Below are 19,883 nucleotides of genomic sequence, written 5' to 3' on the forward strand. Positions count from 1 at the left end.
TGGAATCCATTAAGGGGAGCGTCCCCAGACACTTGTATTTAGAATTTAGAATTCCACTCCTTCCACCAATGTCATGTCAGGGGAGCCATTGCAAACCTTGCTGGGAGCTCTCACGCCTCAATTGAACCATCCAACAGTAATGCATACAAATGGTTACAGTGTGTTTTGTATGGGCTGTACAGAATACTCCACATATAGATGGGTTCATGTGTAACAAAGAGGTATAAGCCCATGTGTTTGTGTGAAAATGTACTGGATTTAGCTACGTACACTGTGTCCAACACCTTAGTTCCTCATGAACATTGGTAACCTTTATTTTGATAGGGAGTCCCATTGAGACCAAGGTATATTTTACAAGGCATACAGAGTTTACAACCATACATCATACACAATTACAGCCTAATAAATCAAATCGAACAGCGTTATAAAACACAAGCAGGAAAACAATCCCATTTTTCAATAAAAAGGTCCTTGCATCAACATGTATAACTGCCTGCGTGGAATCAGAACAACCAACACCAACACATGCGTAGATCGATTCACATTTTAAGCTTCGTCACTCTTCTGTGAGATAAAATAGGCCCCATAGCTGAACATGTAAATGATAAAGGATTTGAAACGTAAGTGATTTCACCCCCCTCTCCTCTACAAGGCTGTTTGGGTGGAGTCTGGATGGATGTTGTAGTTTATTTTCTCACTTCTGGTTTTCTGCTCTGCTGTTTTGGAGCTTGCTGCCTCTGCATCTGCCTCAGCCCTGCTGGGGGTTTCACTGCTGTCAACTATTGATCTACGATCAGGCTGTGCGGGGACATCTGTAGGAGGGGCTACTACCACTCTTTCTACGGGCTCATTGGCTGTTTTCTCTGTTGAGACGGCATGATGCTGTTCAGGCTGATTTGTGCTCAAGTGCCGCTGCAGTGCATGCTGGGTACAAGAGAAGGACCGCTGTCGAGGAGCAGGCTGGGGTGACAGGAAGTGTGGCGTCGCTGCTCTGGGAAATTCCAGATGAGGCCTTTCGCGGTCTTCATCCTCTGAGGTCACTTCCTGCAACGTGCTGATTGGCCGAGGCGGATGGCCCATGATTCTCGGGGTGACCAACGCTGTTGCTGATTGGTTGAGCTGTGGTCGCCAGTTCTGGGGAGAAGGGCACTGCACTCTAACCATGGACCAATCGCTGTGAAGAGAAGAGGTCATTCAGAACACAGAGTGATAGAGTGCTACATTTGTCTTCTTTGTCCAAAAGAAACTCAATAAAAGACAAAGAAAGCTCTTATTGATCGGCCTTTGTTGTCTATTGAGACCGATAAAGAAAAGAAAAAGAAAAAAATAGCAACGTGCTATTTTTAGGTAAGCAAAATCAATATGTTCACTAATTGTTCACTAATGAATAGGCCCTCAAAACCCACCTCTTCAAGCTTGCCTTCACCAGTTAACCCTCTCCCCCTCCCCCTCCCATGTGTCCCCAGCACTACCTTAATTAGGCCCCTATACTTTCTTTTATTATTATTAAGTCATTATTATAATAAATGTATTATTATTATTATTATTATTAATTGTTTGAAGTACCTTGGCTGAGGTGACGACATGTCGCGGTGACCTACGACCCCAGAGAAGGAAGCACTTCTCCCAGGGAGGCCGGGGGCGGTTATCCATGGGGAGTACAGCAGAGCACGCTCCTCCCACTGCATGTCATTGGCTGGCCCATCCACAAGGACAGGCCCTCTGTGTACTCTGTGAGCCAATAGGAGCTCCAGGACCTGGTGATGCAGTCCCTCCCGGCCAACATCCAGAGGCCGACGCCCATATCGATCACACAGATCCTGATTGGCCCCGTTGAGGAGGAGGAACCTGGCGGTGTCGTAGCAACCGTGGAGGGCGGAGAGAAACAAAGCGGTCTCACCCTGTTAGAGAGTGGGAGTGGTCTGTATCAGAGAGGGGAGGCGGCTTAAGCTTAATGGGAGTGGCTTGTAGTACCAGTCTATGCAGTAAGCATATAACTTAATGTGTGATTCTCAAGTTTGATCTTCATATGTTTCCATATATACATTTACATTTGACATTTTTGCCATTTAGCAGACGCCTTTATCCAAAGCGACTTACAACAAATACATTTGTCTAAGTAAGTGAGTCATCTATCCATCAGTCAAGAAAAGTAATCTCTGCTCGGGCCAAGGGCCATTGGCAGTCATAATGATTTTTTAAATATACAGTAGAGAAACTGAACAGGGGGATATTTGGAGGAAATTGTAAACAGGAAACAGGAAAAAAAAAAAGAGGTTCCATTGGTACCTTATTGTCTTGTAGGTCCACTGCTGCCCCGTAGCGAGTGAGGGTTCTTGTCAAGGAAAGGTGGTTAACTGAGCATGCCCAGTGGAGGGCCGATCTCCCTGGGAGAGAGAGAGTGCATTTCAAGTGGAGGGAGGTGAGGGAAACAAGGAGGGAGTTCGGTACAGAAAGAGACAGAAAGAGAGGGAGGGAGTAAGTCAGGCGGTGAACAAACATCATACAAACAGAGTCAAGCCCAGAGGGTGAATGAGAGAGCCGATTATGATGGAGGAAATGAGAACGGTGCAAACGATGGCCAGAGACCAGTGAAACAGCCCGAGAGAGAGAGAGAGAGAGAGGGGGGGGGGGGGAATGAGAAAAAGGAAAAAACAGAAAAGAATGAAAAGGAAATAAGCAAGGGAGGTTAATATGGTGCATCCACACTGCCTGGGCACATTAGGGCACATTAGGGCACACTTTGTTCTGAGTCAGAGGGGGGCAGCAGGAGTGCTGGAGAGAGGGGGAAGAGAGGAGGAAGAGAGGAGGAGGAGAGGAGGAGGAGGAGGAGGAGAAGAGTGGGAAGCCGTGGGGGAGATTTACCAGAACAGGAGAGAAGGGACACAAAAAGGGATGTGAGAGAGACGGGGTAAGTTACACCAGTTACTCATCCCCTCAGTGTCAGAGATCACAGTAGTATGTATGTACACTGTACAGTATGTAAACATTTACAGATGTCTTCCATGTTTCATAAATGTATGAATGTTGGTTTACACCCCGTGACACATTACAAGTATAGTACATGATGTCTATGCATTTCTGGGCTCTGTGCCATCAAACCTGTGTTAAAGCAGCACTTTTAGATTTCTCTGTGGGTGGAAACAGTTTTTAAAAAGTGTTGCTTTAAGATCACCAACTCATTGGGAGCGATTGGGAGAGCGAAGCAATACCCGTGTGATCAGTGTTGTTGACCGGCACCCCAGCCCTTAGAAGCTCCAGAACAACGCGGTCAAGACCGTTTCGGACCGCACGGATCAGGACCACCGACCCGTCTGGCCCACACCACTGAACAGGAGCAGACTGCCAAAACATGAGATATCGTCACTACATTTACATTACATTTACATTTGAAAGATTTAGAAACTTTATTAAGATTTTTTTTTTTACTAAGAATTTTCTTTTATTTTCAAAAGAATATGATACTAACGTTCCAACTTACATAACCTATCGACTTCATGTGTTTAAAAACACAGTTACATAACAAAATACTTTTGCAAAACATTGAAGAAAGGAGGCGTATAGGCGTAGACAGTTTTCTTTAGAGGTTTGGGTGAACTTTGAGGGGTAGAAGATATACCGTAAGCTCATATCAAGTACAGATATCAATACCATGTACATTACAGCACAAGGCCACAAGACCATGCAAGCTATTAAAAACAAAGAAAAAAGTAATAGTGTCAAGAATGAGATTGTGGAACTCACTTGATTGGGTGTTCTGTGATGTGGAGGGATAGCATTTCTCTCCCATCCTCTTGGAGGGGCTGAAACAAGTGGTGTACAGAACTCAATTTAGTTCAGTTCATTGTTCATTATGTACAAATGTAAAATACAATATTTCTCAGGTAGAGTAGACGTAGAAGTCTTAGCCTAGATAAGCACAATGTCTACCCCCACATGAACATCATTAACATAACATCAACCGACATACAGTACTGTAGAGTAGGAGGGTGATGAATGCAAATGACGCAGCCACGACATATTCTGCTGTATCTGCAGGCATTACAGTAAAACAGGAAGTTGTCTTACGCTGTATGGCTGTCTGGGGGAGGCTTGCAGCGGCACGGAAGTGCTTCTGCTCCTGGGATCTGTGGTCACAGATGGAGGTGTCCTCCCGTCGCTGGGAACATCGCATGTTGATATCCTCCATGGAACTCTGGGTAATATCTGTGTCACTTCCAATATCCAGCTCCCTTTTGAGAGGCCTGAAAAGTTCAAAGTTCAAAAGTTCAAAGTTCAAATAAAGCTGTTCATGGCACCCTGGAACCGTATTATAGAGTTTGGTGAGAAGTAAGTTCAATGAAAGTTAATGAAAGCTAAATGTTTAATATTGGCTCAGAGTATCAAACACACAGCACATTCATTGAAAATACAACAATGGCATTCAATAGATATCTGTGTACTGAATGGCAGCTCTCTCACACAAGTTGGGAATTGTTTTCAAATGTGAGTACCTAAACAGTGATAGAAATAGTCCTCAACCAGTGGAGGCAGAAATGCATGCATGACAATGAGTCTGTCAATTTCTACCTCCACCAGCCTCCCCTGTCCACAACATGCCTGAAATAAACTCACGGGAGTTCCTCCAGCCTCTCTCACCTCATGCGAATGGCGTCCTCCCCCAGTGGCTCTCTGCGTCTCTTCTTCTCCGCCTCCTTCTCTTTCTTCTTCTTCTTCAGCCCGTTCTTCTCCTTCTCCCTCCCCGACCTCGACTTCTGTTCTCTGTGGGGCGTGTGTTGGGCCCATACCTTAGCTCTGTTGCCGCTGCTGTCCGTGACCGTGGACCTGTGCCTCACCCTCTCTTCCCCCCCCGCCCTCTCCGCCCGCCGACGCCTCACCCTCCGGATCACCAGGGCAACCACCAGGGCCAATGCCAGGGCCAGACCCGTTGCCACGCCGATCACAGCCCATAGCCATGCAGGAGAGGCTTCTTAGAAAGGAGACAGGAGAGCTCAAATGTTAGGTGGGAACATTCACCAGGTAACATGCAGTATGAAACAGTGATTTTATGACGGAAAATGACACTGTACAGTAAATATGTCAATCACACTCCAGAAAAGGAAATATATTAGATGGAGCCCTGAAGTATGCACTCTCTCTGCTTTATACGGTACACATACAATTACATACAAGACATGCACACTCACACTCACTCACACACTCCACGTAACAGCAGGGGACATACCATTTGTTTCCTCTTCAACTGGGTCCTCCTCCCTACTGCCTATCTCCTCTTTGACCCCTCTCATATTTATAATGGCCTGGAGTTCTGGGAGAGAGGGGGGCGACGCACGCGTCGATGACATCACAGCGCGCAGGAAGTTAGCCGCTTCGACGGCGTGCGGGAAACAGGTCGAAGGAAGACGGGAGCACGGCCTGTTATCCACTTGGAGGAATAACAGAGAGCTGGTGGAGAGAGAAAGAGAGAGGGAAGGTGGCAGAGAACAGAGAGAAAGAGAGAAGGAGTAGAGAACAGAGAGAAAGAAAGAGAGAAGGGGTAGAGAATAGGTCATTTCATTGCATTGAAAATAAGAGTAGACTGTGGTCAAGAATGAGGATAAGCTAAAATCGTTCACTGTCACAATGTAACTAATATGTAATGAAATGAAACTAAAACACAATGCAATTACTACTACTTACTATGTTCACAATTGCTATTGATAATCCATCTTCCAATTCGACCACCACCTACTCTCACTACTCCCACCTCCCACTACAGTACCTTCACTCCCTCAGTACTCATATCAGGGTTCCCACACCGTCTGAAACATCAAATTCAAGCACCTTTCAAGCACCTTTCAAGGACTTTCAAGCACCTTTCAAGGACTTTCAAGACTCAATTCCCTCGAATTCAAGGACCCAACACGGCATTCTCAAATTCACAAACTTTCAAGGATTTCAAGGACCCGTGGGAACCATGTCATATCAACAATAGTTACCCATTTGCATCATATATGGCCTGAGCCAACAGGTCCGTGAGCTGCTGGGGGTCCAAGGAGTACAGGTCTTTGCTGGGGTCAAAGGGCACGGCGCCACGCAGCTTCAGAGGGGTCTGGAGGAGCGTGCTGAGGGCCCAGAGCAGGGAGCTGTTGGAGAAGGAGCCCTGCTGCAGGGGGACGTGGGTGTGCACCACCAGGGTGCCTTTGGCCCACAGAGGGCTGCGGTGTTTAAAGCAGTCACTCCCGTCCCAACCACAGGGGGCGCTGTCACAGCCAAGCTCACAGTGAGAGTTGGCGTAGTGGTCGCGGCAGTACTGGATGTGGCCTGGACTGGAGAGACGGGGGGGATAGGGGGGAGGGATGGAGGGATAAGGGAATGGATGGAGGGAGGGATAGGGTAGGGTAGGGGGAAGGGATGGGGGGGTAGGGGAGAGGGATGGAGGGATAGTGGGGAGGGATGAGGGATGGAGGGGAGGGATGGGGGGATAGGGGAGAGGGATGGAGGGGAGGGATGGAGGGATAGGGATGGAGGGATAGGGGGATAAGGAGGCGGGATGGAGGGATGGGGGGAGGGATGGTGGGATGGGGGGAGGGATGGATGGAGGGATAGGGTAGGGGAGAGGGATGGAGGGATAGGGGGATAGGGAGGCGGGATGGAGGGGACGACACAGATTCATATCACAGATGACCCACACATGATGACCCATGGGTCTTGAGGCCAGACATTAAAGGTCATAGGTCATACATTTTTAGGAATCCCTGTGGTGTGGCTCTATAACTGTGTGTCTTACTTGCAGTGTGTATAACTGTGTGTCTTACTTGCAGTGTGTATAACTGTGTGTCTTACTTGCAGTGGCTGCGGTCCTTCAGGCAGTCAAAGCCGTCTCTGAGACACTCTGGTTCGGTGCACTCCTTGTTACACGACCCGTCTGCAAACTTGGCCTGACACTGTCTGGCAGGGGGGCACTGGCCCCACGGGTCACTGGGAGGCGCCGCTGTGGGGGAGGAATCATGCCATGAATACACACACATAGACACACACACACGCACGCACGCGCACACACACACACACACACACACACACACACACACACACACACACGCACGCACGCACGCACACACACACGCACGCACACACACACACACACACACACACATGGTTTAAGCAGTGGTGTGCCGTCAGGGCCAGCAAGGCCTTCTCTGCTGGCCTAAACATCATCAGAATATACATTTTATTTTAATATATTTTTTCCACAAATATGTATTAATAATTCCCCATAGTCTATTCTCTTCATTTCATAGCTTTCCTCTTGGTTGCGCTGCTTCCAGTCTCCGATTGAGATTTGGAGGGCTGGCCTTTATGTTAGAGCTTTTATCCAATCAAAATGTGTTGCTAGGGGGCTCAAAAATCTGCCCGCCTGCACATTAAACGGTGCCGCGGATACGACCTGTAACTTAACGTTGGAACGAGAAAACCTGTGGCGTACCTAGTAAACCTACGTAGATGCGAGCAAAAGCAACAACGGCGCCTGCTGTAAGGCTCAATGATGTCAGCACCCAGCACGTCTTTTGATTGGATACGCACTATTGATACGCACTATTGATACGCACTATTGATATTCACTATTGAGATGCGTAACTATGCCGGTAGATGTGAAACTTTTGAAAGTGCGCAGGGAAACGGTGCCTCACAACGAAAGCTTTCGTTGACTGATCGATAATACTGATCGATTGTGTCCTGTTTTTGGGTAAACAATAACTTTCATTTAGGGGACACAATGAAAGCGCCGAGTCCACAAACAGAGGAAACTACGTTGAGCTTCTTTCTTTTCTGTCTGAAAACAACCCAGATTTACATTACCACCTGTCCACAAACAAAGTGTTTACTGGGACGTCAGGCAAAATACAAAACGACCTGATTTTTGCTATTGCTGAAGTGATGGGAGAAGAGATCAAAATGGAGATTAAAAAGGCACCCTTTGTCGCTATTATGGTGGACGAGATGACAGACTTGGGTAATGTAGCGATCTTAAAGATGTTAGTTTAACACTCTTCATTGTAAATGCAGATTTATTGATTAAAAATGCTTCGGAAATATTAATATAACTCTGTTGTACTTGTCTGACTATGTTAAGGTGATGCAACGCCCGGTTATACTGTGTTTCTGTCTAGTTTCTAGAGCCATGGCGTCATAACGATGGTATTAAGAGGTAGAATAATTCAGGTAGGAATGTGTCGGACATCACTGAAGGCCTAGGTGTGAAATGCACCGCCCGCCACTGGGTTTAAGCATGGTGCTGAAAATGCAACGGTGTGATCCCCTCAGAGGCCACTACATGTTAACTGTAAGTGGCTTGAGAAATGTGTGTCATTGTTTTTTTTATCACATAAGACTTCTAAATACACATTTGGTACAGCAGTATATTATTAGTGCGTACGTCCACCCTGTAGGTCAAGCTATGAAAGGTGTGTCCTTGCCAACGGCCGTTAGAGAAAACGGGAAATAGGCCTGACATAAACAGGAAGTTTCCAGGAGAGGCGAATAGCAACAGGAAATGGAGTGGGCTGGGAATGGATGAGGGTCGGAGGTCGTTGCCGTGGCGATGAGGAATGTAATGGAGAGGGACAATGGATTTGGCAGGTGTGTGGACAATGAAATCATATCATAGACAGGACACTGTTAGCGCTATTAACAATGGAGCGGGATATGGTGCAGAACACACAATTGTTTTGCCTCTTATGAATTTTTCAGTTAATCGCACCTCCATAAATCAGGTCACATTCAACATACAAACATGATGAAATTATGTGAGAAGCTAGAACGAACAGAGTCTGAATCTTTTTTTCTTTTTTTAAACAGCTGCAGTAAAATCAAGATCTCTAAATCAATGATGGATGTCTAGCACACACACCTTTTGGTGTAAACATGAGGAGAGATGAGAGAGAGATAATGAGAGAGAGAGAGAGAGAGAGAACATCCATGGGGAATTGATGACTGAACTAAAATGATGACTAAGGGGAATGTCCACAAATTTGACGATCTCAGGGTTCTTATTGAGACATGCTAGAGTTTCTCTGTGTGTGTGTGTGTGTGTCAGAGACGACCTCTCAGGTATCGTACACATAGGATAGCAGATGGATGATGGACTTACCTCGACACAACCTGCTCAAACACAGCAGTGTAGCCAACCACAGAGCCAGCATCTTTTGGCCAGTCAGGTCCCAGACAGGAGGATGGAGATTGGGCCAAAATCTCTCTCTCTCTCTCTCTACTCCCAATCGGATCAGTGAGGTCTGGCCTGGTCTGTTGGTCCGGTTTAAGGCAGGTTCTGGTACTGGTTCTGGTTCTTCAACTCTCTGAGGTATCTCTCTGGGTCTCTTCTTGGGGGTTTGTGGTCTCACCGTTGTTCCCGACCGTCTTCCCGATAGGACCGTGTGAACGGTCTGTGCCTAATAGTGATACACTCCCACCTCTGGTGCAACCATACGCCCCAATTTGCTCTCTCATTCTTTTTCAGAAGCCCTGCGGATATCTGGACAACTTCCTGCCACTGTGTAGAAAAGAATAGGAGCGGGATGTGTGTGTGTGTGTGTGTGTGTGTGTGTGTGTGATTCCTCAGCCTGATTTTCTAATGTTTACAATGCTTCAGGATGTGGATGGCGTGGTTTGAATTTGTAACCTTTCAAATTTCCTATCAAAAGTCGCCAGAAGTGAAGTCATTAGTAGATGCACTTAACTTACATGACACACATTAATCATTCATCTTTTAAAAACATTAGAGTCCCATGAATACTCACACACACCAAATGATTATGCGCACACGCACACACACACGCACACACACACACACACACACACACACACACACACACACACACACACATATGGTGCTGACAATGCAAAGGTTGTAGGTTTGATTCCCCCAGAGGCCACCACATGTTAACTGTAAGTGGCTTGTGGAAGAAGTTTCACCTCAAAAGTCGCCAGAAGTGAAGTCAATTAGTAGACGCACTTAACTTACTAGAATCCCATGAATACACACACACACACACACACACACACACACACGCAGATATGAATGCATGCACACGAATGCACGCACACACAGACGAACGCACGCACGCACAGACACACAGACACACACACACACACACACACACACACACACACACACACACACACACACACACACACACAGAATAGGATGAGCTGGTGTTGAAAATAGACAGGGCAACTATAGCCTCCTTACCATCAGTCAGCTGGCTCAGATGAAAGGATGTGACCAGGAACAGGAAATATGGGTCTTCTTTCATCCTTAACCTCAAGACTCATAAATAGTGTCAAGACACAGCTTCACAGCAGGTAGGCCTGCAATATTTTCTGTATCTCTGTGTGACTTCAAGTTGAAAGGGACATCTCATTGTTATTTGCAAATGCAAAGATGTTTCCGGTTTGAAACTTACTTGCATGTGTGTCAGTCTCTCTGGCAAGTAAACCACTGTGCACTGTCAGTAGAAAATATGGAAATATGTTTTTAAAAATAGCTCTCCTTTATAACCTATAATAATTGAACTATGATATGATACACGAGGCAAGTTCAGGCAACGATCCTGAGCAAAATCTACCACCAGATGTCGCCCTTGAACATGAGTTGAATTGTTTTTTTTTCAAGTTCAAAAGTGAATCAGCAAGATATTAACTGTACAATAATTTCGGACTTGGTGTCAATGATGTCAATCGTTTGACTTGATTATTGAGCTTAATTAAACCAATTACATTTGCCACTATATTCATGGCTAAATACGATACACGTCAACCGAGTAAGAAGCCTGGGACTTCCCACATTGTACATTGTACACAAGTAGCCTGACATTACTTTCGGTTTTTATTCACCACTGAATGGTCGTAAACGCAGTTCTCCGTGTGGTTCTTGCTGAATCGTACTGTACGAATATCTATGTATATATGAAGGCATTCACTTGAATTCTATGTTTTAGTCTGAATTTGCCGAAAGCCTCTTGTCGCAAGAGTAAGTACGCCTTGGACAACATTGCTCGCATCCACACGTGAGTATGTTTATGAAACCATTTCCTTAAAACGTGTCATTTAGACTACTGATGTTGGAGGGTGAAGACTTGTTTCACTAGTTTCTGAGTTGGCATAAATGCGACTTAAACGACTTGTATTGTACATGCAAAATCACTTCATACGCAGACTTTTTCAAAGTGAAAGTAAAGCCATAACCTTGACATGAATGAATATGCTGTAAAACCGCAGTAGAGAATTTGATAACACACTTTACTTAGTCAACCTAATGCTTTTGTATGATTGTAATAATAGCTTATTATTGTGGTCAGTTGTATTTTTTCCAAGAAGCGTACTTATTTCCCAAAGTTTCAGATATATTATATATATTACCTAGGAGTATACATTTGGGTGGACTTTTAGGTGGTGCACGTTTCTTTCGTTATCGTTATCTATCTACTGTCTTTCACCTTAAGTTTCACTTTACTATATTTCACCCCTTTATATTCTCTATGCAGGCTGTAGACCTACTCGATGCTCACAACCCCTATCTCCCTCCCTTTCTCATCCTCCTGTTGCAGAACCCGTTTCGAAATGCCGAAAATGAATTTCTCTCCGTTGCTCTTCCTGAGCGCGGATGTGTGTGTGGTGCAGGCAGTCCGCATGGCCCAGCTCTCCCCTCTCCTCCTCCCTCATCCCTTCATCGCCCTGTGGGGTGGAGGCCTGCTCCGTGCCTGCCTCCTCCTCCTCCTCATCCTCACCTACCCTGGAAGCATACCCTGGATGAGCAGCTTTGAGGGGCTCCAGAGTATGGGGGTCCTCTGCTTCCTCTGCCCAGTCTACATCAGCCTCCTCTGGGCATGTGGCCAGCCCTCCCTGGACCAACTGTGGGGATGGCACTCATGGCCTGGGGTGGGTGAAATATCCTTTACGTAGACTCGTAGAGTAGAGTATTGTTGAGACACATTCATTTCAAAACGCAATGCCCTCCTCATTCAGTGAAATGGATTGAATTGGTTTTATATTTGGTATGGCGCCTCAGCTGATCATTGACTACACGAAACTTGTTGTTTTTTTGCATGGGGAAGGAACAACAATGAAAGAATTACACAAAAAAGGACTAAAAAAATCTCTTGTTTTGCAGCTATTTCAGACCTACAGTGTAGCAGTTGTGGCGTGGTTGTACTGGACGAGCTACGTCCCGTCTGTCCTCACCAAGACCACCAAAGCACCACAGAAGAAGACCTCTGGGGCCTCCCTGAAGAGACTGGTGGGGTATATGACACCGTACGCCATACGGTTCGGAGCAGTGCTTAGTCTGGTGGTTGTCTCTGCCCTGGGTAAGGCCTCCCCTTTAAAACATTACAATATGTGACAGCAGCTGGTGAAAGCGGGAACAAGTCGGCAACCGACGAAATGTTCAGACTTTTATTCAGAAAAATGTAAATACAGTGTTATTGAAAAATATCGCAATGCAATGGATTCGGTGAGTAATCCCCACTACTCTACACTAACTAGGTAGTAGTGTCCTTGATTTTCAACAACGTTGACATTTATTTACATTTTTCAGAATAAAAGTCTGAACAGTTTTGATTGGTTGCCGAATTGTTCCCGCTTTCACCAGCTGCTGTCACATATTTTCTAGGATAGATGTATTGGAGAGGAAAGGGTCATTGAAATAATACATTTGGGATTGGAATTGTACACCACCAGTATATTTCTCAGCTTCATCAGGAATGGAATAAGCAGTGCATTCCATATTCCGTTGCATGCATGACAATGAGCCTGTCCTCCGATTTCTACCTCGACCAGCCTCCACTGATGGAGAGATTAGGAAAGTGAAAGTGTTATCTGTTTTGCTCAAGGTGAGATGGCTATCCCCCACTACACGGGTCGGATGACAGACTGGATCATGAGCGAGGATGAGTCAGATGCCTTCATGCACGCCATTCAGGTCATGACTGTGATCACCATCATGAGGTAAGCTTCAGGGCCTTCAGTGACAGAAGTAGTAAGACCAGAGGGATATTACTGCCTGCTTATAGGCCAATAATTTGTGAAACACTGTTTCTGAACTCTTAAAAGAGCTATCATTGTCATCATTAACATCATTAATAATCTTACCCATTTTAGGTTTGTACAAGTGTGTCAATTTCCCCATGTTAACCATCCTAAAAGTGCTATTTCCTGGTATATCCAAAGCTTTGAATACATTTTTGAATGAAGATATTGCATTTGAAGTAGGCCGTGTGTCAATTTGACTGAAAATAGAGCAATCAAAATGTTGATGAGCTATCCTCCTGTAATAACACAGTAACACTCTGTCCCATCCCTCCCTCTCTGTCTGTCTGTCTGGCAGTGCTGTGTGTGAGTTTGTGTGCGACCTCATCTACAACATCACCATGAGTCGCATACACACCTCCGTCCAGAGCTGTGTCTTTCAGTCGGTGCTCAAGCAGGACATTGCTTTCTTTGACGACTCAAAGACCGGTGAGTTACATTGTAGAAATAACTTGTTATAGAAATATATTGTTATTACTTGAATTAACTAAATTAGTTGAACGCCAGCTAATCCACAAAAATGTTACTGCTACTTATACTGTGTATAGCCGATATACTGTACGGTATATATATGTGTGTGTGTGTGTGTGTGTGTGTGTGTCAATATATGTATTAATATATATATGTCTTAGGTATTTAACGGTTAAACACTTAAACACTTTTCTTTATGTTGTTGTTGTTGTTGTTGTTGTTGTTTATAATGAGGGGAACAATAACAGGCCAACACCTCCACAGATCTAAACCATGACTTCATGTGTTCTAGGTGAGATTGTGTCGCGAATCACCACGGACACCAACGAAATGAGCGAGGCGTTGAGTGAGGAGCTGAGTCTCCTGATGTGGTACTTCATGCGCGTTATCTCCCTCTTCATCTTCATGGTGAATCTCTCCGGCAAGCTGTCTCTCTTCACTGCTATGGGGCTACCTATCATCTGGGTCATTCCCAAAATATCTGGAAAGTTCTACCAGGTATGAAAAGTCAAACTTTTGCGATAACCGAGCAGAAAAAAGGAAAGGTGGAGACATCTCACTCAAAAAACTATAGTAGTTAGATACATACAATTATATCACCAACCATACAAAATATTCAAAGACTGACTTACCAGTACTGACTTCTCAAGGAATCCACCATATGCAACAAATGAACTGAAAAGACATGTATCACTAAAAGTCTAACAGAACGAGAGAATCATACAACGCATACAAACAAGTCACATCAACAACAAAACCATCTATACATAACAGCAAATATTAATCTTTGAGTATTGTTTTCTTTCAGAGCCTCGCTGTAAAGGTTCAAAAGTCCTTAGCCTGCGCCAATGACGTTGCCACGGAGACCTTCTCCAACATGAAGACTGTTAGGAGTTTCGCCAATGAGGACGGCGAGGCAGAGAGGTACAAACAGCGATTGGACGCCACTTACGCCCTCAATAAACAGGAAGCAGCTGCCTATGCAGGCTCCACCTGGGCCAACAGCGTAAGTCTCCATCGTTCTCCTTGTTGACAATCGAGGTGGTCCTCTGTGGCTCAGGTGCTAGAGCAAGGCGCTAATTATGCTTAGGTTGTGGGTTCGATTCCTGCTGGGACCGTATATACTGAAAGATGTATGCAGTCACTGCTATGTAAGTCGCTTTGGCAACTAAATGGCATATGTATATTATTATTATTACAGTCACAGAGCGATGTGTCCAAGTGCTCAAATTGCACATCAACTGATGATACTGACACTAATGATTACTGAAGAAACAGTGATCCGAACCATGTTTATATATTCAACTGTCATAGGATTGCTTACTGTATCGGTTATAACCAGTAGTAACCCCATCTGAATTTCATTGTCTGGTACTTGTACTCTGCAATGACAATAAAGTTGAACCTAATCTAATCTAATCTCTCTCTCTCTCTCTCTCTCTCTCTCTCTCTCTCTCTCTCTCTCTCTCTCTCTCTCTCTCTCTCTCTCTCTCTCTCTCTCTCTCTCTCTCTCTCTCTCTCTCTCTCTCTCTCTCTCTCTCTCTCTCTCTCTCTCTCTCTCTCTCTCTCTCTCTCTCTCTCTCTCTCTCTCTCTCTCTCTCTCTCTCTCTCTCTCTCTCTCTCTCTCTCTCTCTCTCTCTCTCTCTCTCTCTCTCTCTCTCTCTCTCTCTCTCTCTCTCTCTCTCTCTCTCTCTCTCTCTCTCTCTCTCTCTCTCTCTCTCTCTCTCTCTCTCTCTCTCTCTCTCTCTCTCTCTCTCTCTCTCTCTCTCTCTCTCTCTCTCTCTCTCTCTCTCTCTCAGATGTCCAGCCTGGCTCTGAAGGTCAGCATCCTCTACTATGGTGGGAGGTTGGTGACTGGGGGTACCGTCAGCAGTGGGGACCTAGTGGCTTTTGTACTCTACGAACTCCAGTTCACTTCTGCTGTGGAGGTATTAACAATGTCATGTTCCGTTGATAGAATCACAACTAGAATGTTCTGTATCGTATTTTTACACGTTTTTTACATTTGTGATATGAATCAGTTTATAAATTATAGTAGCGATGTAGATAATATATCACAAACAGTATCAACATTTTCCTTTTTTCCCTCTCCCTACTCCTGCCACTGATGTTTTCATATGTTTAATAATATTGCAGGCAGTGATGTCATGTTACCCACGTGTGAAGAAGGCAATCGGAAAATCTGAGAAGATTTTCGAGTATTTGGACAGAAAGCCCCAGGTTCCTCCAGACGGCACTTTGGCACCCACAACTCTTAAGGGACATGTGCAGTTCAAGAACGTCACATTTGCTTATGCCAAGAGGAAAGACACACCTGTGCTTGAGGTAAATTCTTCATAATAAATCAACATTATATTTGATTATGCACATATATTATGTAAACATATAAAAAACAGCCATATATGTACAGCATATGACTCTCATAAATGAATATGTATATATTTACAACTCTCTCTCGCTCCCCCACTCTCTCTCAGGGCCTGTCGCTGGAGCTGAAACCTGGGCAGATCACTGCCCTAGTTGGGCTCTCTGGAGCAGGAAAGACCACTTGTGTGAGCCTGCTGGAGAGGTTCTACCAGCCCCAGACAGGAGTGATCCTACTGGATGGAGAACCACTGCAGAGCTACAAAGACCAATACCTACACCAGAAGGTCATTATACGCACCAGGAGAGGGAGCAATGTCACACTATTTGATAACCTTAGTAATATGGGTGTAATCTTTTCACGGTACGATACATATAATGACAAAAAGGCAATGACACAATATTCTCACGATAGTGTGCTGAGAGAAAGAACAATACCTAAGCTGACTGAGTTGCGAAATTGCTGAGACAAGGGGTCACCCTCCCTCTCCCTCTCTCTCTCCACCTTCTCCACTGTCTCTTCCTCCTCTCAGATCAGTGTGGTGAGTCAGGAGCCAGTCCTGTTCGCCCGCTCCGTCAGGGAGAACATCAAATACGGCTGCGAAGACGCCTCTGATGAGGAGATGCACCGGGCTGCTGAGCTAGCCAATGCCCACAAGTTCATCTCTGAACTGCCAAAAGGCTACGACACAGGTTCGTCCCTAACACCTTTGTGTGTTACAATTTTTAACCTTAATACTTGTTATGTCTTGTTTGGTTCCCTCACATATAGACTTGTTGATTGTTTCGGTTCTAATGTTTAATAGTATTGACAAATTGAGGAACTATATTTTGCTCATCTTTCCTAACACAGTGAGCCTATATGATTTACTGCTCTGTTATTTGGACTGATGTTCAAGTTCAGAGTTTATTATCATATGCACTGAGATGTAGAGTGTGTGACAGTACAATGAAATTTTTACTCCCAAGCTCTCTTCTTTGAACACACAATAATAGCACAATAGTACATTAGTAACAGAATAATACACAATAATACAATAGCAGCAGTGACTCATGTGTGTACTTTCTTCCACAGATGCTGGGGAGAAGGGGGGCCAGGTCTCCGGGGGGCAGAAGCAGCGTATTGCCCTTGCCAGAGCTCTGATCAGGCAGCCACGCATCCTAGTGCTGGACGATGCCACTAGTAACCTAGATATGGAAAACGAGCATTTGGTAGGAGTACCTACTGTATATAATTGACTAATAATATATGCCATTTAGCTTGTGGGGCGGCTGTGGCGCAGGAGGTAGAGTCGCCGCCTAATGATCAGTGGCAGATCGGTGGTTCGAGCCCCGGCTGGCCACATGTTGAAGTGTCCTTGGACAAGACACTGAACCCCAAAATTGCTCCCAGGGAGTGGGCCAGCGCCTTGCATGGCAGCTTGCCCCATTGGTGTGTGAATGTGTGTGTGAATGGGTGAATGAGAGGCCGTTGTACAGCTCTTTTGAGCAGCTTTGGAGCAGCAAAAAAGGCGCTATATAAGTGCGGTCCATTTACCATTTAGCTGACGCTTTTATCCAAAGCGACTTACGTTGTGGTGAGTGCAGAGGACATGAAAAGAAAGTAACAACCATAATTCTACACAATTCAAAACCTATTTTTGGGGGGAATGTTGTATCCCTGTCAGCCATTGACTCATATCACCCAATGGAAGCGGTTTAGTACTTCAGGGACATAAATTATTCATGTTAATCTTAACCAGTCTGAGACAGTTTAGAAACTTGATTGCAAATTCCCAATAGCTTTTCTTCAGGTTGTTCTGAGTATATTCTCCTCTCACTGTTGTTCTCTCTCTCTCTCTCTCTCTCTCTTTGTGCAGGTCCACCAGGCTCTGCTGAAGGTGACAACCCACTGCTCTGTGCTACTGATTGCTCACAAGATGAGTATTGTGGAGAAGGCCAATCACATTGTTGTTCTCAAGCAGGGAAAGGTTCACGAGGAGGGAAGCCATGACGATCTGCTGGAAAAAGACGGCTTCTACGCCGACCTGGTGAGAAAGCAGAACAGTGGCTTTCAGCGTAAAGAAGGAGAGGGCCCAGATGCAAATAGCGAGGCGTCCACAATCCCTTGACAATCCTACAAGAGATCCCACGCCTGACACCATTACACAGTTTGTAAACATTATGTTTTCACTAAATCAATGCCTTCACAATCGCATACACCTACTTTGCAGCTACTCTTAGATAGATACATAGCATTATCACATTGTTATTGTCATACTCCTTCCTGTTATTTTCAGGTGGGCAATAAAACTCTCAGAATACCAGTCCCTCTCCATAGTGAAAATGTAGTGTTTTGTCATCCCTATGAATTATTTAAAATTCCCCAAATATTTTTTGTATTTTAAGTATGTATGTGTTAAACTGTGTTACTTGTTGCACTGAGACAAAATATGTGTTCTACCTACGTATATAAAGGCTGGACTGGCTGCTTATATAAAGGCTGGACTGGCTGCTTATATAAAGGCTGGACTGGCTGCTTTCACGTTCAGTACTTTGAGTGTGTATTTTTTATTTTATTTGTGTTAATGACAATAAACATGCTGAACATAACTGATCGCTAACTGTTTTTCTGCGTTCATGTGATACTGTTAAAAACAACAACAATATGACTTTCTTGAATATGTAGGCTAAATATAATGCATCATATTCAGCCATAGAAGGAAACCCCTCTGAACCTGACACTGAGTGATTGATCCAAAAATCGATGATGATATGTTTATATTTTCCTTAGTATTGTAGAAAGGGAAATCCTGTATCTGAATAAAACTAATGTGTGTAAACAGCCAAATGTAGTTGCTCTTTATAGCTGTGGAAAGTCCCTTGATTCATACTTTCACTTTTCTTGTTTATACTGATGCTGCAAAATGCCAACACACTGAATCTCTAAAACTGTGTTGAGGTAGAGGGTATTTCCAACAAATACGCTATGATGTTTATCACAGGGACAGATCCGTTGGGGTTGCTAAGCAGTTTTAGTCAACAAACATACACCGGCCCTATACACTAAGGAAGTAGCACTGTCACCCCCAGCTCAAAAGCTCCAAAGAAATAGGCAGACAGGATGTGCAATTTTAATTTCACCAGACAAGAGAGGCCATGCCTCCACCTAGTAAGTAAGTAAGTAAGTAAGTAAGTAAAGCTTTATTTATATAGCACCTTTCATACAAGAAATGCAGCTCAAAGTGCTTTACAACAGGAATAAGAACCTAAAGTGAATATAAAAACATATACAAGCATAGAATGACTAGTGATAGAATTAAACCTGCATCTCATTTTATTTAACCTTTATTTATCCAGGGTAGACTCATTGAGATAAAGATATCTTTCAAGAGAGACCTACATCTTAATGAAGAGGCTGGTAGTCTCCACCACCGCTGAGAGTCTTGGTCAAGACCATCAGGATCTGCAATGTACAAAGCAACACCACATACTTCCAGTTTACATAGTGATGCTGTCAATAAAGGAATACATGTATTTGAGAGTTTTTGTGTGTTTATTTTTACATGATCATTTAAACATGATCACTTATCCAATGTTTATGAAGTGGGATTGAGTGAGGGCATATGCCATGCTCCCATGTACTATATGTCAAAGTGCTTTACATATAGCATTAAAAGAAATACAGAAAAAGAAGGATAGTAAAAAAAGAAAGAAAAATGGCATATAGATATAAACATTTAACAACATAATAAGACATGCAATCCCCTCGGCACAACAAGGTTCCAATCCCATAAAACAAATCACACTGTCACTTTATTACTTCTTACTGAATTGTTGTTGCTACTTGGTTGAGTGTGGCGCAAAATCCCAAAACATTTAGATTTTCCATTACAACTATGCGATTAACAACAAATACAATTTGATTTGATTTTGGTTGCATGACAGCACTAAGGGGCAACTCCATCTAAGCCTCTGCTGCGACTTCATGCAGTCTTTTGATT

General features: G+C 44.3%; 2 protein-coding genes across 2 annotated transcripts; one reads left to right on the forward strand and one right to left on the reverse strand.

Moving 5' to 3' along the window:
- Positions 1–404: 404 nt before the first annotated feature.
- notchl (notch receptor, like) lies at positions 405–4,643 on the reverse strand (the record flags this gene model as incomplete). Its single annotated transcript, XM_080541162.1, has 7 exons — positions 405–1,174; positions 1,567–1,901; positions 2,290–2,387; positions 3,213–3,342; positions 3,745–3,803; positions 4,069–4,244; positions 4,639–4,643. The coding sequence occupies 7 exons, from the start codon at positions 4,641–4,643 to the stop codon at positions 646–648; spliced, it is 1,332 nt and encodes a 443-aa protein (XP_080397288.1). The 3' UTR covers positions 405–645.
- Positions 4,644–10,979: 6,336 nt separating this feature from the next.
- tap1 (transporter 1, ATP-binding cassette, sub-family B (MDR/TAP)) lies at positions 10,980–18,281 on the forward strand. The gene is made up of 13 exons (XM_080541378.1): positions 10,980–11,045; positions 11,586–11,916; positions 12,149–12,344; positions 12,870–12,984; positions 13,364–13,494; positions 13,829–14,034; positions 14,345–14,542; positions 15,336–15,464; positions 15,673–15,861; positions 16,014–16,187; positions 16,434–16,593; positions 16,976–17,112; positions 17,760–18,281. Exons 2-13 carry the CDS (start codon positions 11,599–11,601, stop codon positions 18,009–18,011), a joined length of 2,205 nt encoding a protein of 734 aa, XP_080397504.1. The 5' UTR covers positions 10,980–11,045; positions 11,586–11,598; the 3' UTR covers positions 18,012–18,281.
- Positions 18,282–19,883: the final 1,602 nt, after the last annotated feature.

Source organism: Nansenia antarctica (genome assembly GCF_963989245.1).
Source record: "Nansenia antarctica genome assembly, chromosome: 10".
In the NCBI taxonomy this organism is placed as follows: domain Eukaryota; kingdom Metazoa; phylum Chordata; class Actinopteri; order Argentiniformes; family Microstomatidae; genus Nansenia; species Nansenia antarctica.